Source organism: Nomascus leucogenys, chromosome 2 (assembly GCF_006542625.1).
Source record: "Nomascus leucogenys isolate Asia chromosome 2, Asia_NLE_v1, whole genome shotgun sequence".
Lineage (NCBI taxonomy): Eukaryota > Metazoa > Chordata > Mammalia > Primates > Hylobatidae > Nomascus > Nomascus leucogenys.
In genome coordinates this window covers 73,478,695-73,499,188 of record NC_044382.1, presented here as the reverse complement: position 1 = coordinate 73,499,188, position 20,494 = coordinate 73,478,695, and the positions used below count along the sequence as shown (strand labels likewise).

The window sequence follows — 20,494 nt, the reverse complement described above, 5'->3', positions numbered from 1 at the left end:
AGGTCACTCCCTTGCTAAAACCCTTCAATGGTTCTCCACCTTCAAAAATAAAAAATTTGTTACAAGCGTTATCAGCATGGTAAAGGACTTAACATTTAAATGGAATGCACATGAAACCAACGTCATAAACTAATTCCAATAGTTAATAAAAGCCAAAAACACTTTAATAGATTTAAACTTTTAACTTCAACAAAAAATGTAAATAGTAAATTCACAAAAATTAACTTTATATTTCTACATCAAACAGCTAAAAATGTATTAAACTCAGTTACCTGTAGAAGGTGGTGATTTCTCTGAGTGTTTTGCATTTAAAAGTTTTCTGCTAATAAATATATAACCACAAGGACATGATTTACATGCAACAGGAACCTGTAGGAAAAAAAGAAAAATATATATTATTACTATTTTTCTATTGTTAAATTTATCAGTGTCTATGTGGTCTCCTCAAATGCATGATAAATTACTTGAAGTAGGAATCACGTATTTATTTAAACCTCAACTCCTTACAACAAATTATCTGAGATGAGTATCATATCACATAGATATTCACATTCTTTTCTTTTTTTTTTTTTTTGAGACGGAGTCTCACTCTGTCACCCAGGCTAGAGTGCAGTGGCATGATCTAGGCTCACTGCAACTTCCGCCTCCCGAGTTCAAGTGATTCTTCTGCCTCAGCCTCCCAAGTAGCTGGGACTACAGGCACACGCTACCATGCCCAGCTAATTTTTGTATTTTTAGTAGAGATGGGGTTTTACCATATTGGCCAGGTTGGTCTCGAACTCCTCACCTCGTGATCTGCCCGCCTCAGCCTCTCAAAGTGCTAAGATAACAGAAGTGAGCCACCACACCCGGCCTGATACTCATATTCTTCTACTGCTTAACAAAACCATGAGGACTATACCATACCAATACCATAAAAAAATAAATGCGTATTAAATATGCACTGATGTGAGTGACCAATAGAAAACCGTAATAGGGTCAGAGCAAGGGTAAGTATGCGGAAAAAAAGGTAGCATTTCCTAAAATGTTAGTTTGACAGCATTTTACGGCACAGAACAAATTTGAAAAGGGTGAGTGGGTAGGAAGTCATTAAAGTAATCCTGGTAAAAGATTATGAAGGACCAAGTGGAATAGTGAGAATGGAAATGGAAAAAGGTAGATCTGCCAGAGTTTCCAAGGCAAGAAAAACAGACAAAGGCCCAAACTGATGACTGGTAATAAAGTGGGAAGAAGTGAAAATAACTCAGGATTCTAACATGAGAGGAGAAGATATCAACTACCACTGACAAAAAAAGAATAAAGAATAGTTTACAGCAACCAGATTTTTCTTAAATTGTTGTGGGTAGATAGTAAGTGTACATGTTTATGGGGTACACTAATACAGACATGCAATGAGTAACAATCATATCATGGAAAATTGGGTATTCAACCCCTCAAGCATTCATCCTTTGTGTTATAAACAATCTATACTCTTTTAGTTATTTTTAAATGTACAATTAAATTATTATTGACTATAGGACTGGGCGCGGTGGCTCACACCTGTAATCCCTGCGCTTTGGGGGGCCGAGGCAGGTGGATCACTTGAGGTCAGGAGTTTGAGACCAGCCTGACCAACATGGTGAAACCCCGTCCCTACTAAAAAAAATAAAAAATTAGCCAGGCGTCGTGGCACACGCCTGTAATCCCAGCTACTTGGGAGGCTGAGACAGGAGAATCGCTTGAACCCAGAAGGCGGAGGTTGCAGTGAGCCAAGAGCGCACCATTGCACTCCAGCCTGGGCAACATGAGCAAGACTCCGTCTCAAAAAAAAAAGAAAAAAAAATTATTATTGACTATAGTCCCCCTGTTGTGCTATCAAATATTAGGTTTTATTCTTTCTAACAACAACCAGTTTGAGGGGCAGAAGTATGCTGACATGAAAAAAGAGAATGTAGGAGAAAGTAGGAATTTAGATCCAGAATCTTATATCTTAGTTCCAGGAATGACTCTGGAAAAGATATTTAAGATCTTCAAGCTTCTGTTTCCAAATCTGCAAAAGACGTAAATTTCCTTTCTCTACTCCAAACTTATAACTGTTTTTTAAGCCAAGTGCTACTGAAAATCATTGAAAAAATTTTTTAGTTTTCCCCATAATCATCTCACCCATATCAAAGTTAACGATCCTTGGAATCAAGACATGTTCACCAAAAGTCTGAAACTAATCTCAATGAAAAAGTATTTACAGAATAATTACAGTAAGAAAACTGCAATTCTCTTTGTAAGATAAATTCCCCCATTTGGCAGTTGTTCTGCTATGTAAAAACTGAGTTAAAATTATGAAGCTTTTTATCTATGTATGTACAGAATGCCTCATGTTATAGAATCTAAATACTTGATCTAATTGAGCTAAATTGAAATTTTGGCAGAATAATTCCTTTTCTTTGTATAAAAACATTGAACAAAGGATCTCCAATTTGTATTTGAGAAAAATAACGAAGAAATCAATAAAAAATATCAAACTCCAGATTTGTCTAACAGCTTGCTTTGTTAAGAATGTAATGAGATCCCTTCAAATCACGACAAAAAAAGCTACATTTTTTAAATAGTGTAAAATCTGTCTAAAATAGATGTCTGACATTTTTTCAAATTTCATATCTTCATAGAAACCAAGCTCAAAGGCACTGACTCATTTCCTTTACACCTAAACATATTATTAAGGGCATCCACAGTAATGTAAATTGTTTTGAATTAATGCTATCCAAAATACACAAATGCATGCTCTTACTCAACAGCTCCTCTCCTAATCAGCAAGCATTTTCTTCCAGCTACTGAAACTCAATAAATTTGAATTTGGGTTTCAGTCTTATACAAAAGAACATCATATCAATCCATCTCCAGAATTAACAGTGTTGCAGTTAGATGAGAAATGTACATTTGGCTTTGGGACCCAGAATGCACAAACACTGACTAACTGAATTGACAGGTTGATTTTCATCCACAAATGAAAGTGTTTTATGCTCAATAAACCCTCATGTGCCTGAGTTAATTCATTCTATAGTCTTGTCTAAAATAAAAAGTTCCTTCCCCACAATCTCTGCCCTGGAGAAAAAAAAACAAAAAACACACCACCACCATCATCACCATCCTAGATCCTGTAAAAAGAATTATGAAATAGGTTGGACAACTTCAGTAATATTAACCTCATTTCATTAATTATAGTATAATTTAGATTTTAAACAAACACTAAAGTTTCTTTAAATTTCAGTTGATAATACTAAACATAACAGTAATAACATTCTAATGTTACACTTTCAGGATTTTCAAAGAAAAGAAAATATTCAAAGTATTGTTTACTGATAGTTTACTGGGCATTAATTCACTTTTTGAAGAAAAGATTTAGGTTGTTTGTATGTTTTACAAGTAAAACAGATTTTTATTTATTTATTTATCTTTTTTTTTTTTTTTTGAGATGAAGTCTCACTCTTGTCCCCCAGGCTGGAGTGCAATGACGCGATCTCGGCTCACTGCAACCTCTGCCTCCCAGATTCAAGTGATTCTCTTGCCTTAGCCTCCTGAGTAGCTGGGATTACAGGTGCCTGCCACCACGCCTGCTAATTTTTGTATTTTTAGTAGAGACGGGGTTTCACCATGTTGGCCAGGCTGGTCTCAAACTCCTGATCTCAGGTGATCCACCCACCTCGGCCTTCCAAAGTGCTGGGATTACAGGCGTGAGCCACCGTGCCCAGCCTGGATTTTTTAAATCTGAAAAAAAAAAAAAAAAATTCTGGTCCTATAGTGTTTCACTGATTTTTTACTTTTTTTTTTTTTTTTTTTGAGACAGAGTCTCTGTCGCCCAGGCTGGAGTATAGTGGTGCGATCTCGGCTTACTGCAACCTCTGCCTCCCAGGTTCAATCGATTCTCCTGCCTCAGCCTCCCAAGTAGCTGAGACTACAGGTGCATGCCACCACGCCCAGCTAATTTTTCAGTAGAGACGGGATTTCACCGTGTTAGCCAGGATGGTCTGAACTTCTGACCTCGTGATCCACCCGCCTCAGCCTCCCAAAGTACTGGGATTACAGGCGTAAGCCACGGCGCACAGCTGTTTAACTGATTTTTTAAAAGCTCCAAAATAATTACATTACAGATAACTCGTTTATATTCTTTACTACTGAAAGAACCAAAGGAACTTACACCAGACATATTTTCTATACAGCACATAAAATGTCCTTTAAATTAAAAAAAAAGCTGCTCTATTTAAAAAAAAAATGAAGGCAAAAACAGAAGCACACACAAAAGATACCAGAAAACTAACAAGAATCTTAAGCACTGATGCACACAAAATGGCTCAGTAACTGTGAGTGATTGATGGATATGAAACCCCTTGAAAATGAAAAGCACTGTGGTTTAACATGTTTTAGAATGATATGTTCAATAGAAGCCTACAAAGGAGATGTTACAAAGCAGTTGAAAATCTAGCTTTTTCTTGTTTGCTGATCTCTGTACCCGTTTTTCAAACTTACACACACACACACCAAATCTACACAAATCTAATCCACTGGGAAATCTCAAATTTAAAGATTTTACATTTATGTTTATAAACTATACCTAAATTCGAATTTAATTTTTTTTAGGCAACTTAGAATCATAGCAGTATTCTAATGTTTAGAAAATGGCTTTCTGGATTATAATCATATTCTGGTTTATAACTAAAAGAAGCTAGCACTTTTAAATAATTAGAAAGCTAAAATTAATCCATTATTTCTTCACATCAGGTTCATATCACCAAAAGTTTTAACTAGTCCTTATGTATGTTATATTCACTTAAGTATTTGGAATAAAGGACAAAACAAACCAACTCATTAAATTATGTACTAGCTTGCTATGGGCGGAATTATGCACCCCCTGACATCCAAATTCATATATTGAAGCCCTAACCGCAACGTGATGGTATTTGGAGATGGGCCCTTTGAGAGATAATTAGGTTTAAATTAAGTCATGAGGATGGGGCCCTCATGATGTGATTAGGGACCTTTTAAGAAAAGGGAGAGAGCTTGACCCTCTCTCTGCCATGTGAGGACACCAAGAAGACAGCCATCTGCAAGCCAAGAAGAGAGCCCTCACCAGAACATAATCATGCTTGCACCGTTTATCTTGGACTTCCAGCCTCCAGAACTGTGAGAAAATAAATTTCTGTTATTTAAGCCACCCAGTCTATGGTATTTTGTTATGGCAGCCAAAGCTGCCATAAGCTGATTTTACATGAAAGAATAAATATGGGGGGGGGGGGGTGTATAACAAAATGAATGTGATCTTTCCAAACAAAACGCTGATTTTGTTTTGTTGAACAGTTTTTCAGAAACTCCTATAAGTTTATTATCCTTTGCTCTTTTATATAAAAATAGCCATAAAAAACTGGCTATTTTTCCCAAAAGGTTGCTTTATGCCAATAAGAACAAAGTCAGGATTTGCAAATATTTGTGCCTTACAGAAACTGGAATGCATAACGCATACCATGTAAACCTTATACTTCTACACAATTAACTGGAATAATTGGAAATGATTTCAACACTGAAATAATCTCCCGCAGGGTCATATCGCAAAGTCCAGTTTTGTCAAAATTTAACAAATTTAGTTTAGTAGTAAGAATGAAAGTAACTCTTTGGAAAACATGACTGAACTGTTTTTATACTGCATACTGGTATAGCTCCTACACTGTATTTCTTGCACAACCCTTTTCTGATAAGCATTTTTACTACAGCCCATAAAGGATACTTAATAAAACATGTAACATGTTTTCTGTTAAAATTTGAAAAACCTACAAGAATTCTCCTTGAAAAATGCACTAAAATCAGCTTATTAAAAAGTCTCCAGCCATTTCAAATTGCTCTTGATTTAAAAAAAAAAAGGCTGTAGGGGGAGGGGAGGAGATAAAGGTAGTCATTTTGAAAAAATTCACTTAGTGGAAAAGGAAAAAACACACCCAGATCTACATGTTGTTAACAAACGAAGGCCTTAGGAATGGTTTTAACTGAAGTAGTTTTAACTCATTAGATGTTAACGCTTAAAGGAATGTCTATTATTCCAGTAAAGAATTGAGACACGCTTCAACACAGCGATCACTGAAATGAGATGTTTTAAATTACAACTATTACACCACGAACTCAATGTAGAAAGGAATCGTCTCAAATTCAAGAAACGAGATAGAGAGATAGAGATAGAGAGAGAGAGAGAGACATTCAGACAGACAGAGATATAGATCTGGAAGCAGACAGGCCAAATTTGTAACAGTGGATACTGCGAGGGGTGGGGAAGTAAGGAGCGCCCAAAGAGGAGGAAGGGCTTAAACGGGGGCCTTATTCAATCATGACCCATTAAAAACAATGTAAAGGCAGGATTCGTGATTGCACAGCAAAAATATAATAAATACACAGGGAAAAAAATCTCCAAATTCGCCGAAACTCAAAATCATTACACGCGGCCCCCTTTGTCCCACTCAGGCGCCCGCCCCGGTCGCGGAGGGGCCGTTTTGGGGGAGCCCCGCACCCGTCGGAACCGGGAACAAAGCCGCCCCGGCCGCAGAAGGGGCTCTCGGAGCCAGGGCCTGGCCTCAGAAGCGGGGTGCGGCGCACTTTCGCCGGGGCTGCGGCCCGCAGGCTCCCACCGCTGTCACCGCCGCCGGCGAGGAGAGTCTGGGGCTCCAGACAGCCGCCCGGTGAGCCCACCACAGGCGCGCTCCCCCAGCGGCCGGGACACAGCAGAAGGGGCTTGGCCGTCTGGCCGCCGCCAGGTGGACACTGGCGGGCCACGGCCCCGTGCTTTTCCCGGGAAACCCCTCGGTGCAGCCCGACCGGCCCCGGACCCCCGCCGCCGCCGGCGGGCCCCAGGATCTGCCCACCGCTTGGCCGCCGGGAGCCCGGCGAGGCCCCCCTCCACAGACACGGCCGCCAAGCCACTGCCGCCCGCCCGCGCGCCCGGCCCCCGGCACCCACCTGTTGGTCGCATTCGGGGCATGATTTGGTGGCCATCTTCACTTTCTTGGCTCGAGTTGCAGACATGCTCCTCTCCCTCAGCGGCGGCGGCAACGACGGCTCGGGCTCCTCCCCTCGCACTTCGGCAGCCCGGCCTCCGCCCGCCCCGTCCCCGCGGGCCTCACCAAGCCTCTGGCGGGTGCGCGCGCGCGCGTGCGCGAGCTCGCGCGGGACCTGCGCGCAAGGGGGCGGGGCGGAGCGTCGGCCGGAGGCTCCTGGGTCCGCGACACGCGCTCCCACGGCGGCTCGCGACCCACAGCCCGCCGGCGAGCTCGCCCAGAGTATCACGAGAGGAGACAAGACCGCCTGGACCGCCCCGGCGCGGCAGTGGCCACGCCTCCTCTCGGCCTGGCCGACTACGAGGAGGCAAGGCCTGGGCGGGACTCGGCAGTAACGGGCGTCGAGTTCGACCAACGAATGCATAGGTAGGGCGGGCCGAAGTGCTGGGCACGCCCCCTCCCCAAAGAACGTGGGAGCGAAGGCTGGGGAATGAATGGTGAAGGGCGTAGCGTGGATCCTGGCATTTAATAAACTTAAGCAGATGTTACCAAGGCTAATCATTGAGGAATTATGATAAACATTTTATGAGAACACTGGACCCAGCAGCAGAGTGAAAATTCATTTATTCAATATATAATTGCCTAAGTCCCACTGTCAGGAAAATTTGAATAAAATGCAGTGTCAGCCTTCAAGGAACAGCCTAGCTGTGTAAATCAGTGCTACTCACTATCAAGATGAGGGATCAGTTGTTTTTCTTTTTCCAATCTGTCCGTGACTGATACTTACTAAATTAACATTAAAATTAAATTATTCGAGGCTGGGCGCAATGGCTCACGCCTGTAATCCCAGCACTTTGGGAAGCCGAGGAGGGCGGATCTCTTGAGCCCAGGAGTTCCAGACCACCCTGGGCAACATAGCGAGACTCCCATCTCTACAAAAAGTAAAAGATGTTTAAAAATTAGCTGAGCGTGGTGGCCCATGCCTGGAGTCCTAGCTAGTAGAGAGGCTGACGTGGGAGGATCGCTTGAGCCTATGAGATTGAGGCTTCAGTGAGCCGAGATTGCGGCCACTGCACTCCAGCCTGGGCGACAGAGCGAGACTCCATCTCAAAAAAAAAAAAAAAAAAAAAAAAAAAGGTTGAGGCGGAGGATCCACTGAGCCCAGGAGGTCAAGGCTGCAGTGAACCATGATTGCGCCACTGCACTTCAGCCTGGGTGACAGAGAAAATCCCTGTCTCAAAAAAGAAAAAAAGGAGTTAATCCTCTCAAACCCTGCCACTGCTTTATCAACTAATATTTATGTTATGTAATATTCTAAATCCTTTGTTGCCATTTAACTATGTTCACAGAGTCTTCCCCAGGAGACTCCATCTCAGAAAACCACTTTCTTTGCTCCTTCATAAGAAGTAACTCCTCATCTGTTCAAGTTTTATCATGAGATTGCAACATTAATCCCAGCACTTTGGGAGGCTGAGGCAGGAGGACTGCTTGAGCTCAAGAGTTCGAGACCAACCTGAGCAACATGGTGAAACCTCATCTTCACAAAAAAATACAAATCTTAGCTGGGCGTGATGTGCATCTATAGTCCCAGCTACTTGGGAGGCTGAGGTGGGAGGAATGCTTGAGCCCAGGAGGTCAAGGCTGTAGTGAACCACAATCATGCCACTGCACTCCAGCCTGGACAACAGAGTGAGACCCTGCTGTGTGTCCCACATTTGCAATTACATCCTCCACTGAAGTCTTGAACTCCTCAAAGTCATCCATGAGGATTGTAATCAACTCCTCCCAAGCTCCTGTTAATGTTTATATTTTGACTTGCTTCCATGAGTCATGAATGTTCTTAATGCCATCTAAAATGGTGAATCATTTCCAGAAGGTTTTCAACTGACTTTGCCCAGATCCATCAGAGGAATTGCTATGTATGGCAGCAATAGCCTTACAAAATGTATTTCTGAAATACTAAGACTTGAAAGTCGAAATTACTCCTTAATCCATAGGTTACAGAATGGATTAGCAGGCATGAAAATAACATTAATTTCTTAAACCTCCATCAGAGCCCTTAGGTGACCAGGTGCATTGTCAATGAGTAATAATATTTTGAAAAGAATCTTTTTTTCCAAGCAGTAGGTCTCAACAGGGGGCTTGAAATATTTAGTAAACCATGACAGATTTGCTGTCATCCAGACTTTTTTATTCCATTTATAGAGTATAGGCAGAGTAGATTTAATATGTTTCTTAAGGGCCCTAGGATTTGGGGAATGGTATATGAGCACTGACTTCAACTTAAAGTCATCAGCTGCACTTGCCCCTAACAAGACAGTGGGCCTCTCCATTGAAGCTTTGAAGCCAGGCCTTGATTGCCTTCTTCTCTCTAGCTATGAAAGTCTTAGGTAGCATATTCTTCTAGTAAAAGGCTGTTTTGCCTACAATGAAAACTTGTTCTTCAGTGTAGCCACCTTTACTAATAAAATTAGCTAGATCTTTTGGATAACTTGCTGCAGCTTCTACATCAGCACTTGCTTCCCCACCTTGTACTTTTACATTATGGAAATGGCTTCTTTTTTTTTTCTTTATGACGGAGTCTCACTCTTTCACCCAGACTGGAGTGAAGTGGCATGATCTCGGCTCACTGCAACCTCCACCCACCTCCCCGACGAGTTCAAGCAATTCTCCTGCCTCAGCCTCCCCAGTAGCTGGGATTACAGGCACTCGCCACCATGCCTGGCTAATTTTTGTGTTTTTAGTAGAGATGAGGTTTCACCATGTTGGCCAGGCTGGTCTCAACATGGGGTTTCACCATGTTGGCCAGGCTGGTCCTGACCTCAAGTGATCTGCCCTCCTTGGCCTCCCAAAGTGCTAGGATTACAGGTGTGAGCCACTGCACCTGGCCAAATTGCCTTCTTTCTTTAAACCTCAAGAACCAGCCTCTGCTAGCTTCAAACTTTTCTTCTGTAGTCTTCTGTAGAATTGAAGAGAGTTAGGGACTTGATCTGGATTAGGCTTTGACTTAAGGGATTATGACCTTTTATCCAGACTACTAAAACTTTCTTCATATCAGTGGTACTGCTGTTTTTCATTCTTATCATTTGCATGTTCACTGGAGTGGCACATTTAATTTCCTTCAAGACTTTTTCTTTGCATTCACAACTTGGTTAACTATTTATCCCATAGTGTAATAGTTTAAATTATCTTCAGTGGAAAAATTGATTTCAGATCTATGATTTTTCCATGCAGGAATTTTCTTTTGAGGGAAAATAAATTTCCAACTGTTCTATCACATTTGTAAAATGTTTAATTATACCATTCACAGAGGTGCAATATCAGGTTCACTGCCTCTTTAGTAATTACTGTAAAAACATGGAACATATTATAATAATATGTAAAATCTCTGTTCTTTCAAGTTTCTAACTTAAATTTGCATCCCTCAATCATAATTACCAGGGAAAAATATGCTGCCTTCCTTACTTGCACTAAAATTTTAAGATCCGAAAATCCTGCACAGAATACTAGCAAACCATCTTCAGCACAGTCTAAAGGGATTATACATCATGATCAAGGAGGATTTATTTCTGTAATTCAGGAATGATTAAACATACAAAAATCGATCAATGTAATATACCACATTAATAGAATGAAAGGGAAAACGACATGAACTTTTTGAGACAGGATCTCACTCTGTCACCCAAGCTGGAGTGCAGTGGCTCAATCTCAGTTCACTGCAACCTCTGCCTCTTGGGCTCAAGTGATCCTGCTTCCTCAGACTCCCAAGTAGCTGGGATTACAGGTGTGCACCACCACGACCAGCTAATGAAATGACTATTTTGATTGATGCAGAAAAGGCATTTGACAAAATTCAACACCCTTTCATGATAAAAACACTCAATAACAGAAAACAAATGTTGATATGGATATGGAGAAAATGCAACCCTTGTGGGAATGTAAATGGTGCAGTTGTTGTGGAAATGCAGCCTGGAGGTTCCTAAAAAAATTAAACATAGAATTACTATTTGAGGCCTGGTGTGGTGGCTCATGCCTGTAATCCCAACACTTTGGGAGGCAGAGGCAGACAGATTACTTGAGTTCAGGAGTTCAAGAAGCCTGGCCAACATGGTGAAACCCCGTCTCTACTAAAAATACAAAAATTAGCTAGGCATGGTGGCATGCGCCTGTAATCCCAGCTACTTGGGAGGCTGAGGCATGAGAATCACTTTAACCCAGGAGGCAGAGGTTGCAGTGAGCCAAGATCGTGCCATTGCACTCCAGCTTGGGTGACACAGCAAGACTCCATCTCAAAAAAAAAAAACAAAAAGAATTACCATTTGATCTAGCAATTCCACTTCTAGGCATATGCACAAAAGAATTGAAAGCCAGTATTCAAGCAAATATTTGTATGCTAATGTTCGCAGCAGCATTATTCACAACAGCCAAAAGGTAGAAACAACCCAAATGCCCATTCACAGATGAATGAATAAACAAAATATGTTACATACAGTCATGCACCATATAACATCATTCCAGACTACACATTCAACAGTGGTCCCATGAGATTATAATACCATATTTTTACTGTGTTTAGATACACAAATACCATTGTGTTACAATCACCTACAATATTTAATATAGTAACATGCTATGCAGGTTTGTAGCCTAGGAGCAATAGGCTACACCACATAGCCTAGGTGTATGGTAGGCCATACCATCCAGGCTTGTGTAAGTATACTCTACGATGCTCACACAATGATGAACTCACCTAATGACATGTTTCTCAGAACATTTCCCCATCGTTAAGTGACTCATGACTGTGCATACAACAAAATATTATTTCGCCATAAAAAGAAAGGAAATTCTGACACCACAACATGGATGAACCTCGAAGACAGGATGCTAAGTGAAATAATTCAGACACAAAATAACAAATATTGTATGAGTCTACTTAGATGAGAGACCTAGCATCATGAAATTCATAGAAACTGAAAGTAGAACAGTGGTTGTCAGGGCCTAGAGGAAGGAGGGAAGGGGGCATTATTGTTTAATGGGTATGGAGTTTCAGTATGGGATGATGAAAATGTTCTGGCAATGGATGCTGGTGATGGTTGCACAACAATGTCAGTGTACTTAATGACACTAAACTGTACATTTTTAAATGGCTAAAATGGTAAATTTCATGTTATGTGTATTTTATCACAATTAAAAAGAAAAAATATTCAATAAACTAGGAATACAAGGAAACTTCCTCAACATGTTAAAGGCCATATATGAAAGACCCACAGCCAACATCATATTCAATAGTGAAAGGCTGAAAGCTTTTCCCTTAAGATCAGGAACAAGACAAGGTTGCCTGGTTTCACTTCTATTCCACATAGTATTAGAAGTTCTAGCCAGAGGAAATTAGGCAAGAAAAAGAAATCAGAGGCATCCAAATTAGAAAAGAAGTAGGCTGGATGCAGTGGCTCATACCTGTAATCCCAACACTTTGGGAGGCCAAGGTGGGCAGATCACCTGAGGTCGGGAGTTCAAGAACAGCCTAGCCAACATGGTGAAACTCCGTCTCTACTAAAAATATGAAAATTAGCCAGGTGTGGTGGCACACGCCTGTAATCCCAGCTACTCAGGAGGCTGAGGCAGGATAATCACTTGAACCTGGGAAACAGAGGTTGCAGTGAGCCGAGATCACACCATTGCACTCTAGCCTGGGTGACAGAGCAATACTCAGTCTCAGGAAAAAAAAAAAAAAGAAGTAAAATATTAGGATCATTAAAATTCTGAAGATATTAGAAGAATTAGCACATCTGATTGACCAATCCTTGTGTTTAAAAGTTGGCACTTGGCCAGGCACAGTGGCTCACGCCTGTAATCCCAGCACTTTAGGAGGCTGAGGCAGGCGGATCATGAGGTCAAGAAATCGAGGCCAGCCTGGCCAACATAGTGAAACCCTGTCTCTACTAAAAATACAAAAATTAGCTGGGAATGGTGGCACGTGCCTGTAGTCCCAGCTACTTGGGAGACTGAGGCAGGAGAATCGCTTAAACCCCAGAGACGGAGGTTGCAGTGAGCCAAGATCGCGCCCCTGCACCCCAGCATGGCGACAGACTCCGTCCAAAAAAAAAAAAAGTTGGCACTAAGCTGGGCACATGCTCATAATTCCAGCTACTCAGGAGGCTGAGGCAGGAGGATCGCTTAAGCCCACGAGTTTCAGACCAGCCTGCACAATGCAGCGAGACCCCATTTCAGAAAAAAAAAAAAAAGTTGATATCTCAAAATTGTACTGGAAGTTCTGGCCAGGGCAGTTAGACAAGAAAATGAAATCAGGCATCCAGATTGAAAAGGAAGAAGCAAAACTATCTCTGTTTGCAGATGACATTGTCTTATATGTAGAAAATCCTAAGAAGTCAACCTATTATTAGAATGAATAAATGAGTTCAGCAAAGTTGTAGGACACAATATATAAATATCGACTCAACAATATGATAATGAAATTAATTCCATTTATAATATCATCAAAAAGAATAAAATACTCAGGAGTAAAACAAAAACGTGTAAAACTTATACTCTGAAAACTACAAGACACTGTTGAAAGGAATTAAAGATGTAAGTACATGAAAAGGTGTCCTGGCTGGGTGTGGTGGCTCATGCCTGTAATCCCAGCACTTTGGGAGGCTGAGGTGGGTGGATCAATTGAGCCCAGAAGTTTGAGACCAGCCTGGGCAACATAGCGAGACTGTCTCTAGTTTTGCTTTGTTTTGTTTTGTTTTGTTTTGTTTTTTTAATGTATTAAAAAAAGATATCCTATGTTCCTGGATTGGAGGTCTTAATATTAAAATGGCAATATTCCCCAAACTGATCTGCTGATGAACATAATCCCTATAAAAATCCAGCTGGTTTCTCTGCAGAAATTGACAAAATGATCCTAAAACTCATATAGAAATTACAGGGACTCTGAATTTTTTCCCTGAACAACCTTGAAATAGAATAATGAAACAACCTTGAAATAGAATAATGAAACAATCTTGAAAGAGAAGAGCAAACCTGGAAGACTCACACTTACAGATTTTAAACCTACAAATCTAACAAGCCAGTGCAGTACTAGCAGAAGGATAGACATACAGATCAGTGGAATAGAGTTGAGTGTCCAGAAACAAACCGCATGCATGGAGGAAGGCAGTCTCTGATCTCTTGGCTAGACTGACTTCACTCACATACCCAATATCTTGGCAGAATGGAATCAACAGGGCTCCTCTCCCTCTCCACATAGACTTAGGGCCTTGCCATATGGTTTCTCCTTTTACACAGTCATACCTCTTATGTGGCAGTTCAGGGCTCTAATAACAAGTATTCCAGAGACCAAGGTGGAAGCTGCAAGGCTTTTATGGGCTCAGAAGTCATGGAGAATCGGCCAGGTGTGGTGGCTCACACCTGTAATCCCAGCACTTTGGGAGGCTGGGAGCCTGATAACAGCCTGGGCAACATGGCAAAACCCCATCTTTACTAAAAATACAAAAAATTAGCCAGGCGTGGTGGGGCGTGCCTGTAATCCCAGCTACTTGGGAGGCTGAGGCAGGAGAATTGCTTGAACCCAGGAGGTGGAGGTTGCAGTGAGCCGAGATCACACCACTGCACTTCAGCCTGGACAACAAGAGCAAAACTCCATCTCAAAAAAAAAAAAAGTCCTGGAGAATTGCTCCCACTGAGTTCTATTAGTAACACAGGGCCAGGCCATATTCACTGGCCTGGTGGAAGAGAGCTACACAAAGACATGCAGTTGATTCTTGTTATTTGCAGTAGTTATGTTTTAGAAAGTCACTGCGAACACCAAATTAGCAAATTCTGACCATTGCTCCCAGGGAATATGCGGGATTGGTTTCCTGCAAGCCTCTGGTCACGTTTTTCTCAAGAGATTAATCCAGAACCTTGGTCTATGTGTACTTCTGTTTAAAAACACGTTAGTCAATATATATTGTTCATTCATTAACATTGAACTCATGGCCAGCAGCACTACAATTTGTGCCTGAAGCTTCTCCAACACATGTATTTTTTCTGTAAAGCACATCAGACTTCTCGCACTTTGGAACACGAGGCAGCACTGCTGCATTGTGCTTGGAGGCGTTTTTGTTTGTTTTTTTTTTGTTTTTTTTTTAAATGGAGTCTTACTCTTGTTCCCCAGGCTGGAGTGCAACGGTGCCATCTCTGCCCACTGCAACCTCCGCCTCTGGGGTTCTCGCGATTCCTTGGAGGCCATTTTAAACAGCAAAATCACTAACAACACCCCCCCACCCAAAGTGTCACTAAATAGACCACAGAATGGGACATTTGTTTACAGTATGAGAGCCAAAACAAGAAGCAAAGCGTCAACTTTGACCACTGCTAGGAATGGGAGTGTCAGTCAACACAATTTTTTTACCACTCTGAACATGTCCACGAATGACCGCAAAAGCACTTCAAGTATTGATTTTGGGATTACAAATAAATTTTAGTGAGTAGGCTAATTTGCAAATACAGCATCCATGAATAATAATGATTCATAAATAATAAAGATATCAGGACTTGCTACAAGCTACTATGGCATACAATAACAATTGTTTATGATCACCTTCCATATTATCACCTAACAAAAAGAATAATCTCAAATTTAATGCATTCACTTTTACATAATTCACAATTTTTACTATATGCCTAAGTGCACTGTTTATTTCAGCTGACTTTTTTTTCATAGTATGACTTTCTTAAGGAAAGAATCATTGTTTTCACTCACATTTTGATCTTTGCTCCTTAAACTGGTTACCTACTCCAGGGTATTTTATGTTGCAGCTGTGCCATCCAAACATACTTCTCCACAGTTCTAAAGCTCCACACCACATTTGTTGACAATATCAGAGCTAGTTGTGTTTGTGACCAAAGAAGCAGGAAAACAGTTGTTTTCTTTGTATCACCTTCACGTTCAAAATGCACATCTTAGCAATATCTCAGCATGTATTATGTTGCAATGAAAAATACTTTGCTAGCTTCCTTTTTTCTATTATTATTATTATTTTTTTTGAGACCGAGTCTTGCTCTGTCACCCAGGCTGGAGTGCAGCGGCACGATCTCGGCTCACTACAACCTCTGCCTCCTGGGTTCAAGCGATTGTCTTGCCTCAGCCTCCCGAGTAGCTGGGACTACAGGCACGCACCACCATGCTCGGCTAATTTTTTTTATTTTTTAGTAGAGATGAGATTTCACCATGTTAGCGAGGCTGGTTTCGAACTCCTGACCTTAAGTGATCCGCCCGCCTCGGCCTCCCAAAGTTCTAGGATTACAGGCTTGAGCCACCACGCCCAGTCCTTGTTCTATTATTCTTGCCATAGATTCACACAATATTGTGTGACAGGAGGATCACTTGAACCCAGGAGGTTGAGGCTGCAGTGAGCTGTGATTGTGCCACTGCACTCCAGCCCGGGTGACAGAGCGGGAGCCTGTCCCCCTCCCCCAGCCCCGCTCCCCACCAAAGAAACAGAGACTGAGAGTAAGGTTGCAATTACTTTCATGACCAGGTCTCAAAAGTCAAAAACCATCATATGTGCTATATTCTATTTATTAGAAGTAACTCAAGTCCAGCCCACATTCCAAGTAAATATCTTTGTCATCTTATGGTTTTATTTATTTATTTATTTATTTTTATTTTGAGATGAAGTTTCACTCTTGTTGCCCAGGCTAGAGTGCAGTGGCGCAATCTTGGCTCACTGCAACGTCCTTCTCCAGGTTCAAGCAATTCTCCTGTCTCAACCTCCTGAGTAGCTGGGATTATAGGTGCCTGCCACTACGCCTGGCTAATTGTTGTATTTTTAGTAGAGACGGGATTTCACCATGTTGGCCAGGCTGATCTCGAACTTCTGACCTCAGGTGATCCACCCGCCTCGGCCTCCCAAAGTGTTGGGATTACAAGCGTGAGCCATCTCGCCCGGCCTATCTTATGGTTTTAGTGCACCTTTATAAGAAGCCAAAAAGCAGTAATGTTTATGTGGGAAATATTGAATGTCTGCTTCTGCTGGCTTTAACAATAGCTTTATAGAGATATAATTCACATACCACTTAAAGTGTGCCATTCAGTTTTTAGTATATTCACAGATGTTATGCAACTATCACCACTATTTAATTCCCAGATATTGTCATCCCTGCAAAATGAAACCTTATACCCAATAGCAGCCACTTCCCATTCTCTATTCTCAGCCCCTGGCAACCACTAATCTATTAATACTTTCTGTTTCTTTGGATCTGCCTATTTTGGTCATTTCCTATAAATGGAATTCTACAGTATATTCCTTTTGTGTTTGGTTTCTTTCATTTAGCATAATGTTTTCAAGGTTTACTATGTTATAGCATCTATCAGTACTTGATTCCTTTTTATGGCTGAATAATATTCCGTTGTATGGATATACCACATTTTATTATCCATTCATCAGTTGATGTACATTTGGATTGTTTCTATGTTTGTTTTTTTTTTTTAGGCCAAAACTCTAGTTTATTTCAGCATCAGCAATATCTTACCATAAAAAAAAAATGCTAGCAAGGTGACGGAAGTCTCTACAGCGAGGCTAAGGGCTCGCCAGGTGGCCAACATCAGGGGTGCATGGCAGGCACTGGACGGGCGATAAGTTAGGAAGCAACAAGGGCTGGTGGTGGGCGTGGGCTGGGCAAGCATTAGGCCATAGGTGGCCTGGCCCTGGTGATGCCACTGCTCCATCTCAATGAGCAACCTCTGCCTCCTGGGTTCAAGCGATTGTCTTGCCTCAGCCTCCCGAGTAGCTGGGACTACAGGCGCGCACCACCATGCCTGGCTAATTTTTTTGATTTTTTAGTAGAGATGAGATTTCACCATGTTGGCGAGGTGACGCCCACCCGCATCTGCACCAGCTCCACCTCCGAGAAGCCCTGGAGGTCAGTGTTGGAGATGCTGAAGACCCCACCCACCGCGGCCACGTCCACACCGTCTGTCCCTCGCTTCTGAAGTCACAGCCTCTTTTTTTTTCCTTTTTTTGAGACAGAGTCTCCCTCTGTCACCAGGCTGGAGTTCAGTGGCGCTATCTCGGCTCACTGCAACCTCCGCCTCCTGGGTTCAAGTGATTCTTCTGCCTCAGCCTCTGGTGTAGCTGGGAGTACAGGCGCATGCCACCGTGCACAGCTAATTTTTATATTTTTAGTAGAGATGCAGTTTCACCATGTTGATCAGGATCATCTTGATCTCTTAACCTCGTGATCTGCCCGCCTCGGCCTCCCAAAGTTTTGAGATTACAGGCGTGAGCCACCACACCTGACCATTTTTTGTTTTTTGTTTTTGAGACGGAGTTACGCTCTTGTTGCCCAGGCTGGAGTGCAATGGCGCGATCTCGGGTCACTGCAACCTTCACCTCCCAGGTTCAAGCCCTTCTTCTGCCTCAGCCTCCGGAGTAGCTGGGATTACAGGCATGCGCCACCACGCCCGGCTAATTTTTTGTATCTTTAGTAGAGATGGGAGTTTCTCCACGGTGGTCAGGCTGGTCTCGAACTCCCGACCTCAGGTGATCCACCTGCCTCGGCCTCCCAAAGTGCTGGGATTACAGGCGTGAGCCACTGCGCCCAGCCACAGCCTCTTTTTTTTTTTTTTTTTTTTTTTGAGACTGAGTCTTGCACTATTGCCCAGGCTGGAGTGTAGTGGCGTGATCTCAGCTCACTGCAACCTCTGCCTCCCAGGTTCAAGCGATTCTCGAGTCTCACCCTCCCAAGTAGCTGGGATTACAGACATCTGCCACCACGCCCGGCTAATTTTTGTATTTTTAGTACAGACGGTGGTTTCACCATGTTGGCCAGGCTGGTCTTGAACTCTTTGACCTCAAGTGATCTGCCCGCCTTGGCCTCCCAAAGTGCTGGGATTACAGGCATGAGCCACCGCGACCAGCCTGAAGTCACAGCCTCTTAAGCACCTCCGAGAAGTGCTTGCCCAGGTGGGGCAGCCTGATGTGCACACTTGCCCCTGCAGCCCTGTGCCCAGGTTGGGAGGGCAGGTGAGTATGGAGCCCAGGTGAGGGTTCCACATGAACTCGTCGTTCCTAGACTTGAAGAGTTTCAAACCAGGAGAGGCCGGGGCAGAAGCAGTAAACGCCTCCTTCGTGTTGCCCCCCTGTTGCACAGAGATGGCCCGCTGGTGGTCCTTGTCGCCGCCCCACACCAGGAAGGCCTTACTGTCCTTGTGCCAGATGCCGCGGGCGTTGGGCCATGCCCGAGGCCAGGAGCAGGGGCGGTACGGGCTCGTGGAAGAGGAGGTGGCTGTCGAGGAGCTGCTGTTGCTGCTCCGCGTAGGTCCTGCTCTTGGACGCGTCGTCCGGGCCCGCCAGGTCGCCGACCAGTCTCTAGGGCGTCCACCGCGGGTCCCAGGGGAGGCAGAAGTCGAGGCCGTGCGCACCACGAGCTCAGCACAGTTGGGGGCCAGGTGGCCGCCGCCCGGCAGGTTGTCGGGGTTAAGCTGGGTCTTGTGCTCATCGCTGGGCTTGTAGTGCCGTGCGGGTCCTCAAGGATGGGGCCGAAGAGATCCCTGAACACGTCGTAGGACTCTTCGTCGGCCGCTACGCGGCCCACGGCCCTGAGTACGGGTGGCCCGGGCTGTCCACGCGGGTCTGGATGGCGCCTCCAGCGCGAAGCCACCCCTGGCGCGCAGTTCCGCGTTCAGCTGGGGCAGCGCCTCGGCCACTGGGTCTTGGTGGCCGCTCAGGTCGGGAAACTCGTCCTGCGCCGGGAAGCGCAGCTTCAGCGCCCCGCGGCTGTCGGAGAAGGGCATGCGCGGGCGCTCGGTCGGTCCGCAGCTCTGAGCGTGGCCACTTTTTAACCGTTATAAATAATTCTGCTATCAACATTCATATGTACACTTTTCTTATGAGCATATTCTTAGTATTGAAATTGTGGGATCATACGGTAACACTATGTTTATTTTTTATTTTTTTCCAGACTGGAGTGCAGTGGCGCTATCTCGGCTCACTGCAACCTACCCCTCCCAGGTTCAAGCGATTATCCTGCCTCAGCCTCTCGAGTAGCTAGGATTACAGGAGCCCGCCGCAACACCCGGCTAATGTTTGTGTTATTTTAGCAGAGACGAAGTTTTACCATGTTGGTCAGGCTAGTCTCGAACTCCTGACCTCAAGTGATCCACCCGCCTCGGCCTAACAAAGTGCTGGGATAACAGGCGTGAGCCACCGCGCCCAGCTTCTATGTTTCAATTTGTAAAGAACTGCCTGTTTTCCAAAGGAGCTGCCCTATGTTTCTGTTTTCTCTAGCAATCTTTGTTTTAAAATATTATTTTGGTTTTGAATTTATTTCTTTGGTTGTTGTTGTTGTTGTTGTTGTTGTTGTTTTTCTTTTTGAGACGGAGTCTGGCTCTGTTGCCCAGACTGGAGTGCAGTGGCACAATCCCGGCTCACTGCAAGCTCCGCCTCCCAGGTTCACGCCATTTTCCTGCCTCAGCCTCCTGAGTAGCTGGGACTGCA

The 20,494-nt window shown here is 43.4% G+C and overlaps 1 protein-coding gene and 1 pseudogene across 2 annotated transcripts in view; both read right to left on the bottom strand.

The window, feature by feature from the left end:
* The window catches only part of C2H16orf87 (chromosome 2 C16orf87 homolog), a 29,723-nt gene extending 22,386 nt beyond the window's left edge, over positions 1-7,337 (bottom strand). For both annotated transcript variants that reach the window (XM_003280404.3, XM_030797599.1), the window contains exons 1-2: positions 6,970-7,337; positions 273-369 (exon numbers count right to left, since the gene is read on the bottom strand). In XM_003280404.3, the coding sequence (XP_003280452.1) occupies positions 273-369; positions 6,970-7,035 (163 nt within the window). In that variant the 5' untranslated portion in view covers positions 7,036-7,337. The remainder of the gene's footprint in view (positions 1-272; positions 370-6,969) is intronic.
* A 10,515-nt stretch (positions 7,338-17,852) lies between these two features.
* LOC100604869 lies at positions 17,853-19,791 on the bottom strand (annotated as a pseudogene).
* Between the last annotated feature and the right edge of the window lie 703 nt (positions 19,792-20,494).